Source organism: Suncus etruscus, chromosome 3, assembly GCF_024139225.1.
Source record: "Suncus etruscus isolate mSunEtr1 chromosome 3, mSunEtr1.pri.cur, whole genome shotgun sequence".
In the NCBI taxonomy this organism is placed as follows: Eukaryota; Metazoa; Chordata; class Mammalia; order Eulipotyphla; family Soricidae; genus Suncus; species Suncus etruscus.
The window spans coordinates 139,923,729-139,946,939 of NC_064850.1; the positions used below are offsets into that span (position 1 = coordinate 139,923,729).

Below are 23,211 nucleotides of genomic sequence, written 5' to 3' on the forward strand. Positions count from 1 at the left end.
TTTTTGTTTGTTTGTTTGGTTTGGTTTTGGTTTTGGTTTTTGGGTCACACCCGGCAGCACTCAGGGGTTACTCCTGGCTCTACGCTCAGAAATCACTCCTGGCAGGCTCGGGGGACCATATGGGATGCCGGGATTTGACCACCGTCCTTCCTATGCAAGGCAAATGCCCTACCTCCATGCTATCTCTTCGGCGCCAATTAATTTGTTTTTAAGGGTTTAAGTGTAGTGCAGGGTTTTTGTTTGTTTGTTTTGGGCCACACTGGATCATGTTCAGGGGTTAGTCCTGGAACTGCATTCAGAAATTATTCCTGCATACAAGGCAATGCCCTATCAGCTAAACTCTCTCCAGCCCCCAGAAAACTGGTATTTGAAAAAATTCAATAAAACTTTTAAAGTCTTTGGAAATATTTAATAATAAAACAGCAATCACTGGTTTGTTTTGCTTTGTATAACAAATTTATTAGTATATAACCTAAGTGAACTGGATAAAGAATTGTAACAATTCATAGTTTCATTAATGGTATTCACTGACATTTTGCACTATAGAACATTATTTTGTGAGTAATATCATCTTTCCTTGAAAAATTATGACCAGTGAATGCAATTTTACTGAATTCCAGTTCTCTATAAGAACTATAAACAACTTAGGTTCCAACAAACATATTTATTGTTCCCTTAAGTATCGGGGTAGTAGGTCAGCAAAAAGCCCAGTGGACAGAATACAGTGAAGCATGATTTGCAGAAACCTGCTCAGGTCTTTTTTGCATCCTAGGAGAGCAACTGAGGCTGAGCCACACTAACTTCTGCAAAGAAATGGTGGAATGACAAAAAGTGGGAAGGATGTCAAGGCAGGAGAAAAAAGTGTAGAGACCTGCCTGTGTTGGGAGGGAGGGAGGGAGGGAGGGAGGGAGGGAGGGAGGGAGGGAAGGAAGGAAGGAAGGAAGGAAGGAAGGAAGGAAGGAAGGAAGGAAGGAAGGAAGGAAGGAAGGAAGGAAGGAAGGAAGGAAGGAAGGAAGGAAGGAAGAGAGAAAGAGAAGGGCGGGAGGGAGGGAGGGAGGGAGGGAGGGAGGGAGGGAGGGAGGGAGAGAGAGAGAAGGAGAGAGGGAGGGAGGAGAACAAATGGTAGGGTCCATCCCAGTAAAAGATGTTCTGTTTTTGCTTTGCTGAGTCACTCTGTAGCCAGAGACCACTGAGAGATTTGTATATGAGAGACATGACCCTGTTTTCATTTTAGAGTTATCCCTCTGATATATTTCTGAAGAAACCTACTGCATGATCATTATATTGGTTGTTTATTAGTAGTTTAGTGATTAGTGACTCATCCAGGATCCAGGCAAACTTCTGTTTCCAGTCTCTTCAAGGCTGGGATTGTACCCTTCACTTTAAGGGTTTAATAAGGCTACATATGGACTTCGGGGCCTTATTTTTTCCTAGATTATGATGAGAGGCCACCCTTAGTTCCTTTGAAAGTGGCTTCTACAGAGCAGCCCACAGCCACAGGATGGTAATATGGCAGTATATAACAGTCACTTGTCTTCATCTATAAACACATACAATCCTTTAGGTTGGTTAGAAGGAAGTCAGAGATCATACCCACAATAAAGAAAAAGTAACTACACAAATCAAGATTTAGGAAATACTCAGAATACTCAAACTAAAAGTAAACCTCTTTTTCCAAAACAGAAATCTGAGGACATAGTCCCAAAACTTTTATTTCTGACAACAGCGCAAGTTTAAAGGGCTCCGAAAACCACACCTCAGTGTTTGATAATTTGCTAGAGATTGTGAAACTCTCTGCAAGCATTTATACTTGTGGATATGATTTATCACAGGGAACAGGCACATAGTAGTTAGAGGAAGAGATGCATTGAGCACAATCTGGGAGGAATTCAAATGGAGGTCTCTGTTGTTTTCACATTGCCCTTGTCATCCAACATTTAGTGTGACAAAATCCGAAGACTTACTAATCAGGGAAGTGCTACTAAGTCCATTGTTCAGTGATCAAGTTTCACTACATAGACATGATCAGTTGATTGATTGGAGAGTGTCTGAATTCAGCCTTTATGTTTTTGTTTTTGTTTTTTGAGGTCTGGCACACCTGGCGGTGCTCAGGAATCACTTCTGGCAGGTTTGAAGGACCACATGGAGTGCTGGGGATTGCTCTGGAATGGCTATGTGCAAGGCAAATGAATTATTCACTTTACTAATCTAGCCCCTCAGCCTCTATAGTAACTGATTGCCTATAGACTCATTCTAAATCACCCTATTGACTTTTTGGCATATGCATCCCAAATTCAAATCTTTCAAATGTGGCTGATACCACACCAAACCTTGTGATCTTAAGTGATGACCCCAACTGTAAGGGAAGATGTAGAATATTTACCAAAAATCCAGACTTTTCTTTGGACAAGCCCACATTCTGAATAAAAATATTTCTGGAACTTGAGTTGTTTTTTTTTTCCTCCAAAAGGATTGTATCTTACTACAGAACTATTTAACTTCACTGTTCAGTAATGAAAGGAGAAAGCTGTTTCTTGCACAAGGACTGGTTCTGTATCCAAAAGACAATAAGCCTCTGTAGAGTATTTTGGGGAATTCTATTGCTTTATCTTTGGTTTATTTGAGTTTATTTCTTTGAAGGTGTCCCATTGGGGTTTCAGTTCTAATCCATAGTTGTTTTTCAGGTACAGGTAACCAGGAAAATGTATTGAATAAAATTAAGTTTTGCAAAGAAGTTTCTAGGGAGGATTTTTTTCGTTCTAATTTTGTAAGTGATTTAGATCTACTAATAGAGAACATGTAACTGACAAGTGGCATGATTTTCCAAAAAGGAACTTTTAGCTAAAAAGCTCTCCCTTCATCCTCTTCCTCTGATGGTGAGAAGAAGTGTGCTTTGAGAATCAGAACACACAAGTGTTCAGATTTGTTCTTTTGTTGTTGCTGGTTTTTGGTTTTTGTTTGTTTGTCTTTTGGCTTTTGGGCCTCACTCAGTGGCCCTAGGGTTACTCCCAGCTCTGCACTCAGAAATTACTCCTGGCAGGCTGGGGTGACCAGATGAGATGCTAGGGATCAAACCTGGGTCAGCTGTGTGCAAAGCAAATGTCCTACTCACTCTGCTATCACTCTAGCCCCACTAGTTTTGTTCTGTGTTTATTACCCGCTTTAGATCTCAGGCAAGTAAACTACTCTGGGCCTTGTTTCTCTTATTGTTGAATTGGAATCTAATAACTACAGAATTTTACAACATCAACAAAATAGAGATTTGAGGCGGATAATTCTTTGTTGTGGTAGCAGATCCATTCACTGAAAGGCATTTAGCAGCATCTCTGCCCTTTGCCCACCAGATGCCAGTAACACTCTTCTATCTCTTCATGCCCTTTCAATTGTGACAACCAAAATTGTCTCAAGACTTGCCCGAGTATTTCCCCTATTGAGATGTGATGTGTTACAAGATCCTGTGTTTTAGATCCTCTGAAATACAGTGTTCTAGGACTTTTATGGGAAACCTGTGATTTGAATCACCAGATAAAAAATCTTTTTATTAATAACCTCACTATTTCTGAAGCCCAGTATTTTGATAAAATCAAATAAAGATGAAAATTCAAGTTCTCCCCAGGTTAAAGAGTAAAATGTAGGGGCTAGAGACATAAAACAGGGCCTGATATACTTGCTTTGTACACAGTTGACCCCTGGTACTACGTATTTGACCCCTCTTACTCGATATGTTTCCCCTGTCAGGAGTGATCTCTTTACTCTGAGCCAGAAATAAGCCCTAAGTTAGTATGGCTTTAAAAACAAAAAGTAAATAAAAAGTAAGTGGAGAGAAATGTAAGGAAGGGTTTATGTTTTCAATTTGTGATTTATTCTAAGTTTTATGTGAAACTTAAATTTACCAGTCAGTAAATTTGCAACCTAATAAAAATGTAAAGTAATGGCAGACAGGGCAATTATACTGTAATATTTATATTGTTATATTGATCAAGAAAATGTAGCAATAGAAGTTTTAGATGTTGAGATGTTTTGATTTAATTTTGCTTCCGGCTGCTGTTATAATTTATTACCAGGATTTTTGGAGGAAATGAATTTGGAATTAGGAAACCATGGTTTTAGTTTCAGTGTCCTTGGGGTCATGTGAATTATTTGCAACAGAAAAAGTATATAGAAGAGACAAAAGAAATATTTTCTATTTCTTGAATCATGAAATTGTTTAATATGTCTCATGATACACATATATCTCTGTTTTACTTTAGTGATCTCAAACTGAAAGTAAAAAATATAAGTTGTTTGAGATATTTTAGCACTAATGCTAAATTTTCTCAACTAGTATTATTACAAACAAATTTCTGAAATAACTTTTATTTTTTTTATTTTGGTTTTTGATGTTTGGGTCACACCCGGCAGTGCTCAGGGGTTACTCCTGGCTCTACACTCAGAAATTGCTCCTGGCAGGCTCGGGGGACCATATGGGTGCCGGGGTTCGAACCACCATCCTTCTGCATGCAAAGCAAATGCCCACCTCCCATGCTATCTCTCTGGCCCCCTAATTATTTTTTTAAAATCCTTTCTAGGGTTGGAGTGGTGGCGCTAGAGGTAAGGCGTCTGCCTTGCAAGCACCAGCCTGGGACAGACCACGGTTTGATTCCCCAGCATCCCATATGGTCCCCCCAATCCAGGATTAAATTCTGAACGCATAACCAGGAGTAACCTCTGAGCGTCAAACAGGTGTGCCCCCCTCCAAAAAAAAAAGTTCTTTCTAAACTGTTAAATGTATTGGTATCAGATCAGTAGTATTAATGAGTAGGGCACTTGCTTTGCAGCTAACCCGGGTTTGATCCCCTGTGTTTCATATGGGTCCTTGAGCCCACCAGTAGTTATCCTGAGTTAAGAGCCAGTAATAATGCCGAGCACCACTAGACAAAACTAAACTAAACTAAACTAAACTAAAAGTTAGGGGCCAGAGATATAGCACAGCGTATAGGGTGTTTGCCTTGCAAGCAGCTGATCCAACTAAGTTAAATGTGTCATGATTTTATGGCTAGATGTTGTTGAAATAGTTGTTCTGTTGATTGCCTACAATTGGCCATGCACTTTGCTGAATGCTTCATTGTTATACACTGTATCTCTATGCCCATATAACTGCCCTCTGAGAGCTGTACAAATGAGAAAAGGAAGGATTAGAGTATTTAAATAATTTAGTCATCTTGCTAAGTTAGACTTTTCAAAATTCGTTGTTTTGAATTAAATTTTGTGATTTTATTCTTTGCTAAGGGAAATCCTTAATAATTAAAATGTATTTTCTTTTTTAAATTTAGGAGGCAAAAATGTTAAGTTACAGAATTCTGAAAGTTAGAGGTTTTTTTTTAACTTTCAAAGAGTGAAATAAGTAATTATGTCATTTTTCAATTAATCTCATCTTGGGATTTTTTTCCTCCTGCCAGTCATTTTCTCGTCACATCAAAGAATTTCATCTTTGAACCCTTCACCATCTCACAGCCAGTAGTGAAAGTTAGGCTGTTTATGTTCATATTCTTTTTCAGTTTTTGCTACTTTAGCAGTTTCTTTCTTTCTCTCTGCCTAATATTAGAATGAATTATTGGATATTATTTTGTTTAATACATTTAAAATAAAAGCTTATTGATAGAACTACTATCGCATACAATACACTTCCTTTTTGTAGGGGGGAGAGATTTGGGCCACACAGGTGGTACTAGAGCTTACTCATGGCTCTGTGCTTAGTACTCACTCCTAGTGAGGTTCAGGGGACCCTGTGTGGTGCCAGGCATTGAACCTGATTCTACAGTGTGCAAGGCAAGCCCCTTACCCATTGTACTATATCTCTGGATTCAGTACACTAATGGTTTGGGGGCCAGATCCAGCAGTACTTAGAGCTTACTCCTGGATTTATATTCAGGGATCATTCCTGGATAGGTTTGGGAGACTTATATGGGTTTCTGGGAATCAAGCATAGGTGGTCTTTGTGTGCCTGGCGATTGCACGATACAATTCAGCTGTGTTTAGTATTTTCAGATTTGTGAAATAATCCTCTCACAATTTTAAAATATTTTCATGAAACCATAAAGAACCTCTTGTACCTGATCTATGCCACTCCCTACTTTATTATGCTCTCTTATCTCTTCAGACCTAGACAGTCACTAATTTTTTTATTCTTCTAAACTGAAAATTTTTTTTGTGTGTGTGGTTTTTGGGTCACATGCGGCAGTGCTCAGGAATTACTCCTGGCTCCATGCTCAGAAATTGCTCCTGGCAGACACAGGGGACCATATGGGACTCCGGGATTCGAACTGATGACTAATTGAAAGGCAAACACGTTTTACTTCCATGCTATCTCTCCGGCCCCTAGACTGGACATTTCTTAATTTTGTTTCTAGTTTGTTTGTTTATTTGTTGGTCCATACCCACATGGCTCTGAACTCAGGCATATATCATTCCTTGCTGTGCCAGGGATTGAATACAGAATATCTGCATGCAAGGCAAATGCTCTACCTGATCTGCTGTTGCTCCAGCCCCTGGACATATTTTTATTTTTATTTTTATTTTTTTTTTTTCTTTTTGGTTTTTGGGCCACACCTGGCGGTGCTCAGGGGTTACTCCTAGCTGTCTGCTCAGAAATAGCTCCTGGCAGGCACGGGGGACCCTATGGGACACCGGGATTCGAACCAACCAGCTTTGGTCCTGGATCGGCTGCTTGCAAGGCAAACGCCGCTGTGCTATCTCTCCGGGCCCAAGATTCAAGTTTCTTAACCTTTACCCCCTTGTTTCTTCGCCTCATGCAGACAACCCCCAGTGGAACACATCAAAACAATGAATGTCTTGCTCGAGATGGTCTCAGAATCTAAATGGTTGTGACAGTTTCTTTTCCATCTTCTGCTCTCTGTGTTCCAGCCTCCTGGTCCTTCCTTCGCATATAACAGACTGTGTCTTTTTTTCTGCTGTGACCCCTACCCTTCCCTCCATCTGTGTCTTCATGTATGGACACACTCTCTCTAGTTACACCAATGATGTAGTCTGGCTGGACCAGCTAGCTGTGCTCATTTGTCCCTGGACATATTTTTACATCAGTGAAATCTTAACATATCTTCTGTGACTGGATTTTCAGTAGTATAATATTGTAATGATTCATGGTGGCATTTTTAGTACAATAATACTCCTTTATTAGCTAATTGCAGGGGTCCTCAAACTACGGCCCTAGGACATCTATTCAGCCTACCATGTGATCTTTTTGTTTTGTTTTGGGACCACACTCAGCAGCACTCCTGGGTTACTTCAGGCTCTGCACTCAGAAAGTACTCCTGACAGGCTCAGGGGACCAAATGGGATGCCAGGGATTAAACCCAGGTCTTTCTGAGTGCAAGGCAAACACCCTACCCATTGTGCTATCACGACCACATATGCCCCACCCCCTGCCGGGTGTTTTTCGTACTGCTGCCTGACCTGCTTGGCAGTCAACTCATCCTGGGCCACAGTGCACCTGTGTGAGATGTGTACCCTACTCTCAGGCACCTCTCCTCTTCTCTCTCTCTTCTCTCTCTCTTCTCTCTCTCTCTCTCTCTCTCTCTCTCTCTCTCTCTCTCTCTCTCTCTCTCTCTCTCTTATCTCATCTCATCTCTCTCATCTCTCTTAATCTCAGGCAGGGGGTCCTCAGACTATGGCTCCATAGGCCACTACTGTTCATAGTTCTATAGTCTGGCTCTCCAACGGTCTGAGGGACAGTCAACTGGTCCCTTGCTTAAAAAAAAGTTTGAGGACCCCTGCTCTTTTGTGTGAAGAAGCCACCTTTTGTTTTTAGATGTTTCCTGCTATTCTGCTGATATGACCAAAGTGTATATGTCACAGTTATGAGATTACAAGTGTGTGGTTCAAGATCAGGCTCAAGAAACCAGTCTATTTCTTATGTAAATGACTGCCCATGTAACATCCTCATAGTGATTTAAAGTACATAACTTCCTCTTCTTACCTTGTCTTGCTACTTCTTTGACCATCATTAGAAACATTACTTTATTAGGAATGGCATACTCGGGCCGGAGAGATAGCACAGCGGTAAAGCGTTTGCCTTAGACGCAGAAGGACGGTAGTTCGAATCCCGGCATCCCATATGGTCGCCTGAGCCTGCCAGGAGTGATTTCTGAGCATATAGCCAGGAGTAACCCTTGAGTGCTGCAGGTGTGACCCAAAAACCAAAAAAAAAAAAAAAAAAAAAGAAATGGCATATTCAGTTTTTCTCAACATATAATTTTATTTTTAAAGTTAGCTTTTGATTAACATTAGTAATTCTAATTTACAATTCTAAAGACATGCTTCATTTTAAATAAAATCTAATCCTGTGTGATGATGCAAGTATTACACTAACAACTTAAATTCAATCTGTAATTCTAGATATATTAGGGCCAGAGTGATTGCACAGTAGTAGAGCATTTGCCTTGCATGCTGCTGACCCAGATTGGACCTGGTTTAGATCCCCGGTGTCCCATGTGGTCCCCCAAGCCAGGTGCAATTTCTGAGCGCTTAGCCAGGAGTAACCTCTAAGCATCACCAGGTGTGCCCCCCCCAAAATAAAATAATTCTATATATATTCCCAAGAACTATCATGCTTAGCTAAATGAATATTGATAATATGATTTGAGAGCTCAAGACTGTATACTTATATAATTTCTTGCCATTCGTGACTTCCATAATAGCGAGGGTCAATATTTTCTTCAGGTTCTTCTTGTTCTGGGCTTTCACTGTGATCATCATTTTCTTCACTCTCAGCATCATCTTGAAATCTTCTGAAAACTTGTGTCTTCAGTTGTATTGTTTCACCAGTAGTACTTTTTTGTTCACCATAATATATAGTATGTATATGTGGGAAGCAGAGAAAGATGAAGGAATTTATTGGCTCTTTTAGCTTATTTTGGTCCACACGAATGTATGTCAGATGGTGGTTATCTAGTGGGTCAATAGATGGACACATCACTGTAACATTGATATCTGAAAAATAGGAATGAAAAATTCTATATTATACCCATAATTCTGTATTTATTAAAATACTATGTGGAATGTAATTTATTAAAATACATATATGAAATTGGGTTATATTCTTTTTTATTTCTTTCGGTTTTTGGGTCACACCCAGTGGCCCTCAGGGGTTACTCCTGGCTATCTGCTCAGAAATCACTCCTGGCAGGCCCGGGGACCATATGGGATGCCGGGATTTGAACCACAGGTGGTCCTGGGACAGCGCTTGCAAGGCAAACGACCTACCACTGTGCTATCTCTCCAGCCCCTACTTATATTCTTTAAATACTAAAAAAGCAAAAATATAGATTATAGGTTTTATATTAAAATTTTATTTTATAATTTATCTTATATTTCAAAGTAAATGACTATTGACTAGTTAAGTAATAATTTGAGTAATACATACTTTTTTGTTTTTGTTTTTGTTTTTGGGCCACACCCGGCGGTGCTCAGGGATTACTCCTGGCTGTCTGCTCAGAAATTGCTCCTGGCAGGCACTGGGGACCATATGGGACACCGGGATTCGAACCAACCACCTTTGGTCCTGGATCGACTGCTTGCAAGGCAAACACCGCTGTGCTATCTCTCCGGGCCCTTTTTTTTTTAATGGTTTTTGGGTCATAGCTGGCAGCACTCGGGTTACACCTGGCAGGTTCGGGGGAACCATACAGGATGCTGGGATTCGAACCACCATCCTTCTGCATGCAAGGCAAACACCCTACCTCCATGCTATCTCTCAGGCCCTGAGTAATACTTTTTTTTTTTTTTTGGTTTTTGGTCACACTGAGCAGTGCTCAGGGGTTACTCCTGGCTCTACACTCAGAAATTGCTCCTGGCAGGCTCAGGGGACCATATGGGATGCCGGGATTCAAACCACCGTCCTTCTGCATGCAAGGCAAATGCTTTACCTCCATGCTATCTCTCCAGCCCCGAGTAATACATTCTTTCTTTTTTGTTGGGAGGGGGTCACACTTGGCAGTGCTCAGGGGTTACTCCTGGCTCTATGCTCAGAAATCGCTCCTGGCAGGCTCAGGGGACCATATGGGATGCAGGGATTCGAACCACGACCTGCATGTAAGGTAAAACACCTTACCTCCATGCTAACTCTCCAGCCCCAATTAATACATTCTTTGGGGGGGGGGTTGGGTCACACCCAGCAGGGTTCGGAGGTTACTCCTGGCTCTACACTTAGAAATCGCTCCTGGCAGGCTTAAGGGGCCCTTTGGGACACTGGGATTCGAACCACAACCTTCTGCATGTGAGGCAAATGCCTTACCTCCATGCTATCTCTCCGGCCCCCGAGTAATACATTCTTTTTTTGGTTTTTTTGGTCACACCTGTTTGATGCTCAGGGGTTACACCTGGCTAAGCGCTCAGAAATTGCCCCTGGCTTGGGGGGACCATATGGGATGCCGGGGCATCGAATCGTGGTCCTTCCTTGGCTAGCACTTGCAAGGCAGACACCTTACCTCTAGCGCCACCTCACTGGCCCCGAGTAATACATTCTTAATAAATACTCTCAAATACTAAAAGTATAAAGACAATGAATAAAAAGTAGTTTATAACTGTAAATAAAACAATAATAGAAATAAAAAGTAATAAAGTCCTATCATGCAGAATACTTGTACTTCTTTCATTATTTTTGGTTTTGAGGCCACATCTGGAAATGCTCTGGTGTTACTCCTGGATCTGCACTCAAGAATTACTCCTGGCAGTTCTCTTGGGACCATATGGGATGCCAGGAATACAACTGAGGTTGGTTGCAAAGCCAAGTGTCTTACCCACTGTACTATCTCTCCAGCTCTTCAGAATGCTCATAGTTTTTTGTAATACCATTTCTTTATTTGATTGCTTTAGTTTTGGGACCACACCCAGTGGTTCTCCTTCTTAATCTTGGCTCATCAGCCAGTTTTGGTGGTGCTTAGGTGACCTTATCTGGTGTCAAGAATTGAACCCAAGTCTTACTTGGCTGCCTCAGATAGCAGCATTTCTTTATGTTAAAGATGACAAAACTTAAAGCAGAGGTCTATAAATTTTAACCATTCTTTGAGGTTAATTTCTTTTTCTTTTCTTTTTTTTTTTTCTTGCTTTTTGGGCCACACCTGATGACATACAGGTTACTCCTGGCTATATGCTCAGAAATCACTCCTGGTTTGGGGGACCATATGGGACACTGGGGGATCACACCCCATTCTGTCCTAGGTTAGCATGTGCAAGGCAAACGCCCTATTGATTGTGCCATCATTCTGGCCCCTGAGGTCTATTTCTGTCATTTTCTTCAAAGCGGCCATTTTTAGCTGTATCTAAAACATGTTTTTTATATAAAAAGTTTGTTCATTTGAAAGGGAATACTATTTTCTTCATTTAAAGAAAATAACAAAATTTATACATACTTTCAATTTCATTATTTTCTAGGTATAGGTGTTCTAGATTTCGTGGGATATAGAATGCTTGCTTGAGTTTGTTGTGTCCAACATTGAGTTCTATTAGGTTGGAAAGATTAAAACTATTATATGGGATATCTTGCAATTTGTTGTGTGACATCCTTATAGCATGAAGTTTTGGAAGTTTATTGAAGTAATCCTTTGGTATAGAAGAAATTGAGTTATTTTCTAAAGACAGATACATTAGTGAAGATGGCAAACCAGAAGGCATTGATTCTAATTTGTTGTAACATAGATTGATTTGCATCAATTTTTCCATTTTGGCAAGAACTTTTTCCTTAAACATAGAGTCATCAAGATGATTATGACAGAGGTCAAGCATGGTCAGGTTTGTAAGTGTATCCATGGCATTTGTCTGCAGTCTAGAGATCTGATTGTTACCAAGAAGAAGTCTTTCCAGGGACTTAGGAAGTGGAGATGGAAATTCTTCTAGATAGTTATGTTGTAGGTGAAGTTGTAGTAGATTTGATAACTTGACAAACACACCATAATCAATCTTGTGCGACTGAATTTTGTTGTGGCTGAGGTTGATTTCTTGAAGATGAGTTGCATTAGTGAAAGAATCAGAAGTCACCGCCTCTATTTCGTTGAACTGCAGATAGACCTGCTGCACATGTGCTGGAATCTTTGGGATTGTCCGGAGTTTGCGATTATCACAATACATTGATAGTGGAAAGTTAGGTGGACAGAAGCATTCATTGGCACAGCCTGAAGTATGCTGAGGAAAAGGAATTCCATAATCTGTATTTGGATGGAATTGGAATTCTGGTTGGTAGACATCATCTGATTCTTGGTCATAATCTTCATCCCATTGATAATTTTCATATTGGCAATATACTTGGATCCCAAGAAAGAAGAAAAATATACATTTTGGACTTAAAAGACTCATGGTTTTTTCTTGTTCTGTAGCAAGGAGAAAAGGGAATATTTGGAAAGATGAGTGAAACACAATAATTCTTGTATAAGTCTACAGAAATATATAGATATATATACCTATATTGAAATTTTTTTTTGGTTTTTGGTTCACACCCGGCAGTGCTCAGGGGTTAGTTCTGGCTCCATGCTCAGAAATCGCTCCTGGCAGGCTCGGGGGACCATATGGGATGCCAGGATTCAAACCCAATGACCTTCCACAAGAAAGGCAAATGCCTTATCTTCATGCTATCTCTCCAGCCCCATGAAATATATAAAGAATTATACAGGATTAATGGGAAATGCTTGAATCAAAATTGATTTTAAGTACCAATAAATATTTTTATTTGTTTGTTTTTTGGGGGCTACACATGGTGATATGCAAAAGTTACTCACTCCTGGCTCTAAACTCACGAATTCTCCCAGTGCTGCTTGGTAGTAATTCATATGGGATGCCAGGATTAAACCCAGGTTGGTTGTATGTATAGCAACCACCCTATGCTCTATAACTATTACTCTAGTCACATTTTTTTAATACCTTTTTCTTCTTTTTTTTTTTTTTTTTTGGTTTTTCAAGCCACACCCATTTGATGCTCAGGGGTTACTCCTGGCTAAGCGCTCAGAAATTGCCCCTGGCTTGGGGGGACCATATGGGACGCCGGGGGATCGAACCGTGGTCCTTCCTTGGCTAGCACTTGCAAGGCAGACACCTTACCTCTAGCGCCACCTCGCCAGCCCCTTTTTTTAATATCTTAGCTTGAACTTGGAACCATGTCTCCCAAAGTGGTTGATACTATCTGGTCTTTCCCAGGAGGAATGCTGGAATGTTTAATGGTGCACCCATGTATGCTTTCTGATTACTCACTTAAAGAAGCTAGATTTCTAGGGGAGCACTAATTTTTATTTTCATGAAAAGTGAGTAATAGGTAAAATAAATTGGGAACTTCAGGTCATCTTTTAAGTATAAGTTATGCCAGTTGTCTTGACTAGTAGACTATAAAGTCATAGTGATAGCTTGATATTTCTCAACTCCCAAAGCCAGCTGCTCCCTTGCTGTAAGTGCTGGGTATCATCTCTGAGTACTTGGTTTCTTCAGTGATAGCTACTACTACAGAGAGGAGAGGCCCTATGTTTTAGTGTAGCGTTCTTACAAATGAGGGCAGTCTTTATATTACTCCAAAACTTCATTGCCACTTCTCATTGGCCACTTGAACAGGCATGAACTGTTTATTTCCTTGATGTATTAAGAAGATAACCTGTGAGCCAGTATGAAATAACTGACCTCTTTCTCTTGATGTTTCTGTCCAAGATTTACCATGCCTTCAGATCTTTTCTACATGAAATATTTCCACTATGATTTAATTTCTGATTCTATTGCCACTTTAAACTCCAAATACCCAGGATATTTATTTACATTGTACACAATTTTAGTTTCTTTAAATTTTTAAAATTTAAAATGTTATTTTCGTCTCTCACTCCTCTCTCTTTCTTCCCTCTATTATTATTGTTGAGAATAGCAGGGTTGTGCCTATGTTTCAGCACATTGTAGGTTGTGGTACAGGTCAGGATTCCCATGCCAGGTTGCCTTGCTTACACATACACACACAGTTCTGCTACTCACTAAGGTTTGTTTTTCTTTCTGTTTCTTTACATGAATATCTTTCTAGTTAAGCTGTCCAACCTTTCTGGAAATCAATGTGGATATTCCTCAAGAAGCTGGAAATTGGCTGGTCTGAGTGCAGTGGTGTTTACAATTAATTGATCATAGCCAGTTACAGATTTTTTGTTCCTTCTCCACTCCCACTGCTTCACTTGACTAGCCTCAAAAAAAAAAAAAAAAAAAAAAAGGCTGGAAATTGAGTTCCCATATGATCCAGCAATACCACTCCTCAGGATATATACCCTAGTAACACAAAAACATAATATAAAAAAATGCCCCCTGCACCCCTATGTTTATCACAGCACTATTTACAGTAGTCAAAATTTAGAAACAACCCAGGTACCCAGTAACAGATGAGTGGCTAAAGAAACTGTGATACATATACACAATAGAATACTACTCAGTAATTAGGAAAAATGAAGTCATAAAATGTCCCTATTCATGGATGGCCATGGAGACTATTATGAAGAATGAAATGAACTGGAGGGAGAGGGATAGACATAGAATAGTCTCACTCATCTTTGCGATATAAGAAAAATAAAGGACAGTGTGGCAATAATATCGAGACAATAGAAAGGCGGGAGGGAGGACCAGCTCATGACATGAAGATTTACATGACATTACATGAAGCTTGCCACTAAGAGCGGTGAGTGCAGTTAGAGCACTAACCACAATGACAACTATCATGACAATGATAATGAGGGAGAGGCAGAATGCCTGTCTGAGAGACAGGCAAAGGGTTGGAGTGGGGTAGAGGAATGGGGGTCATTGGTGGTGGGAAGATTGCACTAGTGAAGGGTGATATACATTTAATGACTGAAACCTCATTATGAAAATTTTTGTAAACAGTGATTAACTTAAAAAAGTCATAAAAAAGGAAAGAAGGAAGGAAGGAAGGAAGGAAGGAAGGAAGGAAGGAAGGAAGGAAGGAAGGAAGGAAGGAAGGAAAGAGAGAGAGAGAGAGAGAGGGAAGGAAGGAAGGAAAGAAGGAAGGAGGGAGGGAGGGAGGGAGGAAGGAAGGAAGGAAGGAAGGAAGGAAGGAAGGAAGGAAGGAAGGAAGGAAGGAAGGAAGGAAGGAAGGAAGGAAGGAAGGAAGGAAGGAAGGAAGGCCTGGAGAGATAGCACAGCGGTGTTTGCCTTGCAAGCAGCCAATCCAGGACCAAAGGTGGTTGGTTTGAATCCCGGTGTCCCATATGGTCCCCCGTGCCTGCCAGGAGCTATTTCTGAGCAGACAGCCAGGAGTAACCCCTGAGCACTGCCGGGTGTGACCCCCCAAAAAAAAGTCATAAAAATACAGGTTTTTAAAACATAATCTTGTCTCCCAGGAGTTTATGAAGAGGCTCAGAGAGACAGTAAGGCAGGAAGTGCTGTCTGTGTCTATGATGGGTAGATGTGAGAAGGCATGAAGATCAGAGATAGGGAAATATGTAGGATGTGGGAAGGAACATGATGAGTGTAAAGTGGGATTAGAGATATGGAGACATCATAGTATGTGGGAAGGAGCCTCAGTTTGAGAAAAGTTTATTCTTATGCGTAACCTTGATGTGGGGTGAGCGATGATTTTGTCTTGGAGAAGGAATCTGAAATTCAATGCTGCCTCTTATGGTATTTGTTAAACTTATTGTCTCTATAATGAGCACTATAATGAGCGGTATTCTTATCTCACTGGGCATTTATTAGAGTCATATGAAATATGTAAGGGGGGGGCCGGAGAGATAGCATGGAGGTAAGGCGTTTGCCTTTCATGCAGGAGGTCATCGGTTCGAATCCCGGCGCCCCATATGGTCCCCCGTGCCTGCCAGGAGCAATTTCTGAGCCTGGAGCCAGGAATAACCCCTGAGCACTGCCGGGTGTGACCCAAAAAAAAAAAAAAAAAAAAAACCACAAAAAAAAAAAAAAAAAAAAAAAGAAATATGTAAGGGAAGGTAGCAGCTGTGTCAAATTCAGTGCCTGCTCAACCCATAGCAGACACTGGCCCAAAAGGCTGCGACAGCAATATGTGACTCATGGGCTTTGATCCTCTAACCTGGGCCTCAGGGATAAATTTGGTTACAGACACTAATAAAAAGAAAAATATGTATGGGAAGGTATTCTGAAAATTAGAAAGTAAACCATATAGATTTAATGTACTTTTTTTTTAGAGGGGGGCTCACACCCAGAGACGTTCAGGTTTACTCCTGGCTATGTTTTCAGAAATCGCTCCTGGCTTGGGGGACCATATGGGATGCCAAGGGATAGAACCACAATCCATCCTAGGTTAGCACATGCAAGCAAACATCCTACTGCTTGCGTCACCGCTCTGGCCCCAATTTAATATACTTTTTAGAAAAAGAATAAAATAACAATCATATCTCTCAATTTGAAGCCTTTTACCCACTTCCCTTTTTATTCAGGGTGCCATGAGAGAGCTATTACCTTAAAACATGATTTGCATAATGAAATTCTTACTCAACCAGAATCCTACTAGTCATTCTTTCTTGTTGGGATACCTGAGGAAATTGATGCTTATCATATCCTTTGATAGAACTCCATGTGAGAGACTGTGTCAGGCCTTTAGGATCTTGTTTATTTTCTTTTGAGCTGCACCACACAGTGTTTGGGATCTGCTTCCAGCTCTGTGATCTGGGGTTGGTGGACCAGGTGCCCAGGGATTGGGCCCTGTTTCTCATGTATGCAGAACCTATACTTGGCCCATTGAGCTAGCTACCCAGCTCTTCTTTTTCTTTTCTTTTCAAAAATTAGAAGCATGTAAATGACTAGTGTTGTATGTGTTGGTGGTTCACTGTTGTTAATTAAGTAGAGTCATAGACCCTTGACCTATTCCCTTAAACATTATTTGCTCCAGTTTCCCTCATGCTTTATTTCTGCACTCACATTGTGGGCCTTTTACCAATGCTTCAGCCTTATTAACTCTCACACTCTTGACATGCTTTCTATTTTTAACTTATTCTACATATAACTTGAGCTGAGAAAAATAATTTTTGTTTGTTTTTTGGGCCATACCCTGTGATGTTCAGGGGTTACTCCTGACTATGCACTCAGAAATTGCTCTTGGCTTGGGGGACTCTATGGGAAGCTGGGAATCGAACCCAGGTCCATCCTGGGTCAGCTGCATCTAAGGCAAACACCCTGATGCTGTGCTATCACCCTGGCCCTGATAAAAATAATTTTTATGCAGTTTAATGGGATCTAAAACATAATTACTCTCCTATGTGTCATTTACATCTCCCTGTATACTCAATGCCTTCTTACCAACCTAGAACCCCTAATTTATCACTATATATTTGTCATTTCTTTGCTCATGTCCTATACCTGGTTTTCATCTTCCTTATGCTCTTCTGATGAACAGCAACCCTGGTTACTCAATTCTTTACCTACTGTCCATCTATCAACCAGATATCCAGCCAAACAGGACAGGAGTAAAGCAGGAATAAGCCAACTGTTCTTGTGTTTGTGATAGATCAAGTGCTCCTGGAGATGGGCAACTCCTTTGATCAGTGTTTCTTTTTTTTCCTTTCTTTTTTTTTTTTTGTTTTTGTTTTTGGGTCACACCTGGCAGCACTCAGGGGTTACTCCTGGCTCTACGCTCAGAAATCACTCCTGGCAGGTTTGGGGGACCATATGGGATGCCGGGATTCGAACCACCATCCTTCTGCATGCAAGGCAAATGCCCTACCTCCATGCTATCTTTCCGGCCTGATCAGTGTTTCCTATCTGGGACCATATAGCTTCCTGTGTCCTCAAGGATACTCCAAATCGCATACTTGGGGGCCAGGAAATGAAATTGATCAGTGAGACCATAGGAAGGTAACAAGGTTAGGGGGGATAATGGCTGGAAAAAAAGATTGAGGAATACTCCCTTAGAGAGTTTCTTTCTAAGCCTCATCCCCCCCATTCTTCCTAGGTAACTTGACCTTACCTGCAAGACCCCGCCCATTCCTGGGAGGGGTCTTGGAAAAGGTAGATAAGGCTTTGACCAAAGGGGATTAGGCCTTTTTGGTCTTTGCCAGCATGGAGGTCAAAGGGAAGATGGCTGAAAGGAGTTAAGATGCAGGGCTAGCTAAGAATGGCTGAATGCTTAATTGGTTATGATATAGGCCACTCATGTGGTGGATAGGATATGAATAAAGCTGATACTTCCTGATCCCTATCTCTGGATGAGTCTGATTCTGACGTTCACCTAAACCTGGGACCCGCCAGCTGAATGGGGATTGAGGAGCCACGTGGCCTGGGATGGCAGAGAAAGATCCCTCTGTCCATCCACCTCTATCCAGCACCATCGCAAATTATTTAATTCTACATCTAATTCCTTCGTTAATTATTTAATTCTACACCTTCCTTTCTGATAAACCTCTTCATTCTACTGTTGATTTTGATATTCTTGACTTTGTGCTCAGGAATCACTGCTGAAAGTTTCAGAGAACATTATGGGGTGTTGGGAATAGAACCTGGAGTGGCCACACACAAGGCAAATGCCCTACCTGCTGTACTAATGCTTTGATCCCTAAAATGATCTCTCTTTTTGTTGTTGTTGAGTTTTGTTTTTGGGCTACACATGGTAGTACTCGGGGGATACTCTTAGCTCTGTGTTCAGAAATTACTCCTGGGGCTGGAGCCACGGTGCAGAGGTAGGGTCTTTGCCATGCTTGCGGCTGACCTAGGACAGACCGCAGTTCGATTCCCCGGCATCCCATATGGTCCCCAAAGCCAGGAGTGCTTTCTGAGCACAAAGCCAGGAGTAACCCCTGAGTATCACCAGGTGTGGCCCCCAAAAACCTAACAGTCAAAAAAAAAATTAGTCCTGGCAGGCTTAAGGGACTATATGGGATGCTGAGAATTGAACCCCTGTTGGCTGTATTCAAAACAAATGCCCTACCAATGCAGGACCCTGATCTCTCTCTCTCTCTCTCTCTCTCTCTCTCTCTCTCTCTCTCTCTCTCTCTCTCTCTCTCTCTCTCTCTCTCTCTCTCTCTCTCTCTCTCTCTCTCTCTCTCTCTCTCTCTCTCTCTCTCTCTCTCTCCCCTCTCTCTCCCTTCTTCCTTCCCTCCCTCCCCTCCTTCCCCCTTCTCTCTCATTTCCCTCTCTTCCTCCTTTATTTTTTTCTTTCCATTTGTGGGGTCCATAACCAGCAGTGGTTATTCTTGGGTCTCTGCTCAGATAACCAGAATCTGAAATTAACCCAGATGCCCAACAACAGATTTGTGGCTAAAGAAACAGTGGTATGTATACACAGTGAAATACTATGCAACTGTCGGGAAAAATGAAGTCAAGAAATTTGCCTATACATGTATGGCCATAGATTCTATTACGTTGAGTGAAATAAGTCAGAGGGAGAGAGATAGACACAGAATAGTCTCACTCATCTGTGGGATTTAAGAAAAATAAGACTGTATGGTAACAATACTCAGAGACAATAGAGATGAGGCCCAAAAGGGCCAGCCCATGCTATGAAGCTTAACATAGAGTGGTGAGCATAGAGAAATAACTACACTAACAACTACCTTGACAATGATAGTGAGTGAGAGATATAGAATGCCTATCTTGAAGACAGAGAGTAGGGGAGGAGGGAAATGGGGAGGAACATTGGTGGCGGGAAGGTTGCACTGGTGAAGGGGGGGTGTACATTTTATGACTAAAATTCAACTACAAATATGTTTGTAATCATGGTACTTACATAAAGATATTATTTTTTTAAAAATCACTCTTTTTTTGGGGGGGGGCACACCTGGCAGTGCTCAAGGGTTACTCCTAGCTTTCTGCTCAGAAATAGCTCCTGGCAGGGACCATGTGGGATGCTGGGATTTGAACCAACACCTTAGGTCCTGGATCTGCTGCTTGCAAGGCAAACGCCGCTGTGCTCTCTCCGGCCCCCAAAAAAATCACTTTTGGTAGGCTCGGGGGACTATGTGAGATGCCTTATATGGGGATTGAACCTTTCTTTGTTTTTGGTTTTTGGATTACACCCTGCAACGCTCAGGGGTTATTCCTAGTTCTACGCTCAGAAATCACTCCTGGCAGCCTGGGAAGGCCACACGGGATGCCGGGATTCCAATCACCGACCTTCTGCATGCAAGGCAAATGCATTACCTCCATGCTATCTCTCAGGCCCCTGAACCTTTTTTTTTTTTTAATATGGAATGCCTCACGAATTTGTGTGGGGCCATGCTAATCTTCTCTGTATCGTTCCAATTTTAGTATATGTGCTGCCGAAGCGAACACGAACCTTTCTTTTAATCCAAAATATCATTTCAGTTTTCGCAGCCATTTTGCTAATAACCATTTTTAAACAATTAAACATTTTTATCTACAATTTATGCCTTGTTTCTATAGGATAACTCAGCAAAATGGTGTAATTCCTTATCAATCATCCAAAATATCCTTTCAGTCTTCTAAGCCATTTTGCTAATAACCATTTTTAAATCCTTCTGATAGTTACAGGATCTAGTATAATGAATAGGAATGAATAATTGAGTTAATTCCAAAATACATACTACGTCTTGTTAGCAGTACTTTTTGCTGCTAATGTTGATTGTTTCTAGGTATTTATTTTACCGTAATATTTGTTAATATAAAATTTGACCTATAAAATTAAGTGGTTATAGAGAAAAGATGACTGCTCTTTTACTGATTTTTTCTTTTGGGGGGGCCACACCCGGTGGTGCTCAGGGGTTACTCCTGGTTATCTGCTCAGAAATAACTCCTGGCAGTCACAGGGGACCATATGGGACGCCAGAATTCGAACCAACCACCTTAGGTCCTGTATAGGCTGCTTGCAAGGCAAATACCGCTGTACTATCTGTCCGGCCCCTCTTTTACTGATTTTTTTTTAGTCACAATACATTGTATTTACTTTCTTTTCAGATTGTCTAGTTTAGTAGACAAAAATATGACAGATACAAATGCAGAAAAGAAAGTTTCAGAGCAATGAAAATATTATTTGTATTAAAGCTATTCATTTAAACTTTGTATCTATGAAAGTTTGTATATTATATTTTTCTTGGGAAAAATTTCATGTCAAGAAAAGCCTAACTAAAATTGTTAAAATGAGGCAAGACTTTTTTTTGGCAAGCTTAATGTAATTGGAAAGCCAAATGGCATTTTGTTATTTTTAAGATGTAACTGTTTTATTGGTATGCCATGGAAAAGAGTCTGAGAAACTAATTATTATGATTCAGAATTTTTTCCAAAGCAGTTTTAAAAATTAACTCTGTAAAATTAGTGCACTCACTATTTCACCAAGGATAAGACTATTATTTTGCTATGAAAAATATGAAAGTCTCAAATTAGTTTTTGCTATAATACTCAAAATCTTAATCAATTGAAATTCAAGAAATTAGATCCTTCAGGACTATATAATGCATTTATACCTTGCCTGTGAGAAAGAGAGCAGTGAAAAAAATACAGAGGTAGTAGAGATTTCAAGAAAATTTCTAGCAATCTTTTTCAAATATATCTTTCCTACAAAACTGTTTAGCTATGTGTGCAATGCATTTAAAAGACTTAAAAACTTAAATGAAGACAGGCTAATTAATTCTATTAACTTAATATTTTTTATTCACGATAAGTGAAATATAAACAAAAATTATTTAATGGGTAAATCAAACATTAGACAATTAAAGCACTATACTAGTTTTTCTTTGAACCTTTTGACTTATCAAAAATCTTTAAAGCAGTTTTACCAGATATTGCTTCCCAAAATTTGCTTTTATGATGCCTGACATCTATTTTAGCACTAAGTAATTCAAATATACCCCAAAAATTTACAGTAGAAATACTTTTAAAAAGTAAAGATTATTGTATCATCATACCTTAGAGTTTGCTTTAGTTTTCAAGAGTTGATGAATTTGCAAATTCTGTAAATGAATCAGAAATTCCTAAATTCTTTAACTGAGTCTCTTAAAAATCCACAGTAACTGTGTGTCCAGACAGGCTGTCTCATGAATTACTGTAGCAATTTAAGCAAATATAATCTGCTTGGAAAACACTTGGGTTAGATTAAAATTATGTATTTCTTTTCATTACACAAAACTTTGTGGATTCAAATTAAGATGCTTGTGTTTTAGGCAGATTAATGTGGTTTACTTCTTTCCTTCCCCCCGTTAATTTTGGTTGGAGGTGTGGTAAGAATTTCCTCTAATGTGAAAGACAAACACAACTAAGGGAAACAGCATGTACTAATCACTGTTTTTATTTCCATTTTTATGCCAAAGAATTTTTCAAATTAAGGTCCTCTGTATAATGGAACTTAGTGTCTCGGCAATTTAAAATGGAATTCAGCATCAGTATGAGACCTCGTATGTCTGATAGTTTGTTTTCATACCAGTGAACCAGCATTTAGCATTAGCATTTAGCATTTAGCACTAGATCATTTAGCATCTGATTTATTTTTCAAATAATTTAGATTTTCTTTGGTGACAAAAATATAAATTTTGTCCATAAAAGCAATTTAACTTTTTTATCAGCTGTTTTCTACTCAGCTTTCTCCCAAATATACCCACAGAAGTACAAATCTTGGAAGTGAAAAGCTCTTGGTTACCAAATGCAGTGCTTTGCACTGAGATGTTTCTCTTATTTGTCCATTTTTAGTTGTACAAAAAATGGTATGATTATAAATAAGATAAAATTAGGAATTTCTGGGGCCGGAGAGATAGCATGGAGGTAAGGCGTTTGCCTTTCATGCAGGAGGTCATCGGTTCGAATCCCGGCGCCCCATATGGTCCCCCGTGCCTGCCAGGAGCAATTTCTGAGCCTGGAGCCAGGAAAAACCCCTGAGCGCTGCTGGGTGTGACCCAAAAAATCAAAAAAAAAAAAAAAAATTAGGAATTTCTGTTTACTAGAAACTATTGCTTTTAATTTTTGCAACTATACAACATATTTTTCTAATATGTTAAGCTATTTTCAAATGTAGATAGCATTTAGATGTTTAAATAGCTATATTTTTGTGCTAGTGTTTTCATTTTTTTGTTGTTAATGTTGTTGTTTGTTTTTGGGTCACACCTGGCAGCACTCAGGGGTTACTCCTGGCTCTCCGCTCAGAAATCATTCCTGGCAGGCTCAGGGGACCATATGGGACACTGGAATTCGAACTACCATCCTTGTGCATGCAAGGCAAACACCTTACCGCCATGCTATCTCTTCAACCTAGTGTTTTCATATTTTAGACAGATTGAAAGTAAACTA

The 23,211-nt window shown here is 40.2% G+C and overlaps 2 protein-coding genes, 1 non-coding gene and 1 pseudogene across 3 annotated transcripts in view; 2 read left to right on the forward strand and 2 right to left on the reverse strand.

Moving 5' to 3' along the window:
* Nucleotides 1–23,211, forward strand: part of CENPP (centromere protein P) — a 250,947-nt gene that overhangs the window by 49,827 nt on the left and 177,909 nt on the right. The window lies entirely within an intron of this gene.
* On the reverse strand, nt 8,660–12,348 carry OMD (osteomodulin). The gene is made up of 2 exons (XM_049770097.1): nt 11,409–12,348; nt 8,660–8,988 (listed from the first exon to the last, which is right to left on the reverse strand). The coding sequence occupies exons 1-2, from the start codon at nt 12,346–12,348 to the stop codon at nt 8,660–8,662; spliced, it is 1,269 nt and encodes a 422-aa protein (XP_049626054.1).
* LOC126005003 (small nucleolar RNA SNORA5) lies at nt 15,959–16,092 on the forward strand. Its single transcript, XR_007494191.1, has one exon. It is a non-coding gene; the product is annotated as a small nucleolar RNA SNORA5 (small nucleolar RNA).
* Nucleotides 20,158–20,250, reverse strand: LOC126004865 (uncharacterized; annotated as a pseudogene).